This window comes from Meriones unguiculatus, chromosome 2 (assembly GCF_030254825.1).
Source record: "Meriones unguiculatus strain TT.TT164.6M chromosome 2, Bangor_MerUng_6.1, whole genome shotgun sequence".
Lineage (NCBI taxonomy): Eukaryota > Metazoa > Chordata > Mammalia > Rodentia > Muridae > Meriones > Meriones unguiculatus.
Window position 1 is genome coordinate 38,277,142 of NC_083350.1, and position 3,350 is coordinate 38,280,491.

General features: G+C 49.2%; 1 protein-coding gene across 1 annotated transcript; it reads right to left on the reverse strand.

Moving 5' to 3' along the window:
- Positions 1 to 376: 376 nt before the first annotated feature.
- Fam170a (family with sequence similarity 170 member A) lies at positions 377 to 3,124 on the reverse strand. The gene is given in 5 exon segments (XM_060378599.1): positions 377 to 455; positions 458 to 496; positions 1,068 to 1,126; positions 1,243 to 2,136; positions 2,935 to 3,124. Coding segments are annotated over 5 exon segments (1,236 nt in total). The 3' UTR covers positions 377 to 401.
- Between the last annotated feature and the right edge of the window lie 226 nt (positions 3,125 to 3,350).

The following is a 3,350-nucleotide window of genomic DNA, read 5'->3' on the forward strand; positions in this document are numbered from 1 at the left end:
ACCCTCGCCTTTCAAAGACGGGACAACCTCACAACTGGCATCAAAATCAAACTTCAGTGCCTCCGGTATCCCCACTGTTCCAGTGGGCGGTGTCAGAGGTGGGCTCCAAAGTGCTGGTCAGATTTTGCAAGTATAAGAATGTATTTAAAAAGAGAGAGAGAGGGAGAGAGAGAGAGAAGATAAGTTAAATCTTTAACCCATCTGGACGAGACAGTGTGCTTAGTGGAAGATTTTTCAAGTACACTGTTGGCAGCCTTGGGATGCAGAGTCCACAGTCCACGACAGGCCGAGATTAATGTTGGAGTGAAACCTCACTGACCAACCTCTAGAGGTGGGTAGATTATCTTGCTAAAAACACAGCAAGGCATGGTTTGGGAAATACTCTTTATTGCATATGGTGTTTATGTGTTCGAGTGACTGTTGGTCTTTTCTTCTTCCTTTACACTATTGGCATTCCGTCTACTGCCACTGGTCTCTCGAGGGTCCTTTCTTCTTCCTGGGATTGAGAAAATAAATACAGGAGAACAAGAAGAGATGAGAAACGCCATGACTGTTGCTAGTCAATCACCCTCTACTTTTATCTTAATTCCACAGTCATGCACATACCACGGTGAGTTTATTTTCAGATCCACTGCCGCAAAATATAAGTTCTAGGATGTGCCCAGGTTTCTTGAAACCTCTCTTTCATGTGGCTCCCTTTCTCCTCCCTACAGTTCCATCTTCTCCACAGGGCTATGTCTGTGAGCCAATGAGCCCTTAACTCAGACTGAAAACTTCCAGACCCGGACTCCTGGTCCTGCGGGATCCCCATCCTCTCTGCAGGCCATTCCTCCTCCCTGGAGTTGTGCTGAGCTATCTGCCTAGAGGGACAACACCATTTCATCTTAGAGGACAATCACGAAGGAACAGAAAAGGCTCCCAGTCAAAATTCTCCAGGTTCTCACTTAAGCAAATAAAGGCCAATTTCCCGAGAAGAGCTGGGTGAGCCGCCAAACAGCCCGGCACAGCCCTGCTCCCGGTTCTCTACACTTCCTAGTCTATTAACTCTCTACGCCTGTGGGCCTTACCTCTCCCAAGAGAAGGCCACCCCATCTTGCAAGTTCTTCTGGCCCAGGAATCTCAGTTGCTGTGTGGAAACCAAAATAAGGACACTTCTTAATGAAGAAAGGTGCTCTGTCGGCCCTTAGAAATGATCAGAACTTTCTGCGGGAGCTGGAAAGCTCGGGACAAATTCCAACTTACAGTCGTGTAAGATTCCTGAGCAAGAAGCAGAGGGCCCGGTTAATCCCCCTTCCATCATTCCCGGAGCTGACAAACCGCCCTCTCTTCCCGGCAGAGGCGCAAGTCTGCGATCGACCGGCAGACCCAGCCTTTGCTCACTTCGGTCCTTTGGAGAATCAAACACATAGCCTGGACATTGGCTCCACGGCTTCTTCACACCAACATCATCTGCGGTCTGCTGCCCCTCGGCCTTCCTTTCCTTGGGTCTCTGTGTTTCCTCGTTGCTGTCTTCCTCCTCCTCCTGGGTGCCCTCTGATTCCGCGTTGCCAATCAGATGAGCCATGGTGAGATGGAAAACGTGGCAGCTGAAGCCCTCCCTGATCCCGTACTGCACGTGCTCCTGGAGGCTCTCCACCGTGGGGAAGACCCTGCAGCAGGCCATGCACCGGAAGCCATTCTCCATGGTCACCAGCCAGTCGGGCGTCTTGGCCCTGGGTCTCTCTTCAACCACGGGTGATCCCGGGGGGCTGTCTGACTCTGGCTTTTCCTCGTGGTCTTTCTCTTCCCCACTGGGTTCGCTGTCCGACAGGAGGTTTCTGGTGGACACATCAGAGGGTGGAGTTCCTACCCACACACCCTCAGGGAGGGTGGCTTCTTCCATCCTTGGCTGCTTTTCAAGGGACTCTGAGGTTTCCTTTGTGTCCCAAGAGACAGCCACACCTTTTTTCATTTGCACCTGCATGTAATATATTTTCATCGCCCTGTCCTCTCTGTTTATACACAGAGAGGATTCACAAGTCTTATAGGATGGACCAGATGATGAGACATGTTGGGAGGGGGCAGTAGTCGCCTCTCCTTCTGGGACCTGGTCTAATGGCGATCTAGGCTTGGAACTCCCTTGTAATTTCCGGATTCCTGGGAATTGAAATTAGAAATATAAGAGCATCTGCAGAGAGAAAGCTGAGGAAGCATGAGTGACAGTATGTGTGACACAGGAGAGGAGATCTTCGGGGGATAGGCTTGGATGACAAGTGTGGAATACAGTGTTCATTTACAAGCTGTTGTGTTTGCTGCAGTGTTTTATGTGTAAGAATATGAGACGGTGTGTACTTAGGAGCGTGGCGGGTGCGAAGTGGAGGTAGGGTATGTGCGCAGTGAAGAGGGGATCCTGAGACATCATTGGGGTGGTCTTTGTGGAATGTGGGCTATGGTGTCAAAGAAGAGCACCATGGGTCACACATTTTCACCCTGTGCATGTACGTACAAACTGTGTGGAGCACAGCTCTGTGTGAAGTCTGTGAGTCTGTGCTGATGTGGTCCCACTACACTAATGTCTATGCTGAAGAAATACACAGAACTCTAAATGCAAATCCAAAAACAGAAGCCACACAATTCCTCTACAGATGCTTATCTGGTCCCTTCGCCTGCTGCCCCAGGCCCAGACCCTTCTAGCCACCATTTTATGACTTCTCACCAGGAGGAAGTCACAAATCAGGGCCTCTCCTATACCAAACTCTGACTCCCTTGGTAGCTCTGAATTTTAGCTAGGCTCCTTTAGAAAGCCCTGGCCATCCCCAACTTCCCTGCACTTCCCCTCAGCCTAATCCTTGAATCTGTATGCTTTCTGTATGCTTTGTGCCCTGAGACCCACACCCAGAGTTTCACCCAAGAAGCCCCATACCCAAGGTGTGTCACACCCAAGGAGCCTCGCACCCTTGCTACGATGGATGAGCTTGTGTGGAGAAGAAACACAGGAGAAGTATTCGGATGCAGAGGAGACCTCCCCTACCCCTGGGCTCTGGGCTTTGGCCATTCCAGTGGATTCGGGCTGAGGGACATCCTCTTGTGACTTTGAAATTCCTGAGGAAGGTATAAAAGACACAAAGATATGGTGGTTGGACATGTCTATACATAACTTACCCATCCAACAAATAATTACTTGTGTCTGACACATAATGATTATGATTAATATACACGGCTTGGAATCTCGCCCTAAATAGATAGTCTAGTACTTAATCACAACCACAAGGTTTTGTTGTTGTTGTTGTTTTTTTTTTTCAGTGTCTTCATTAAGAATGTAAAGGTAAAGGCTGGAGAGATTACTCAGTGGTTGAAAGTACTAGCTACTC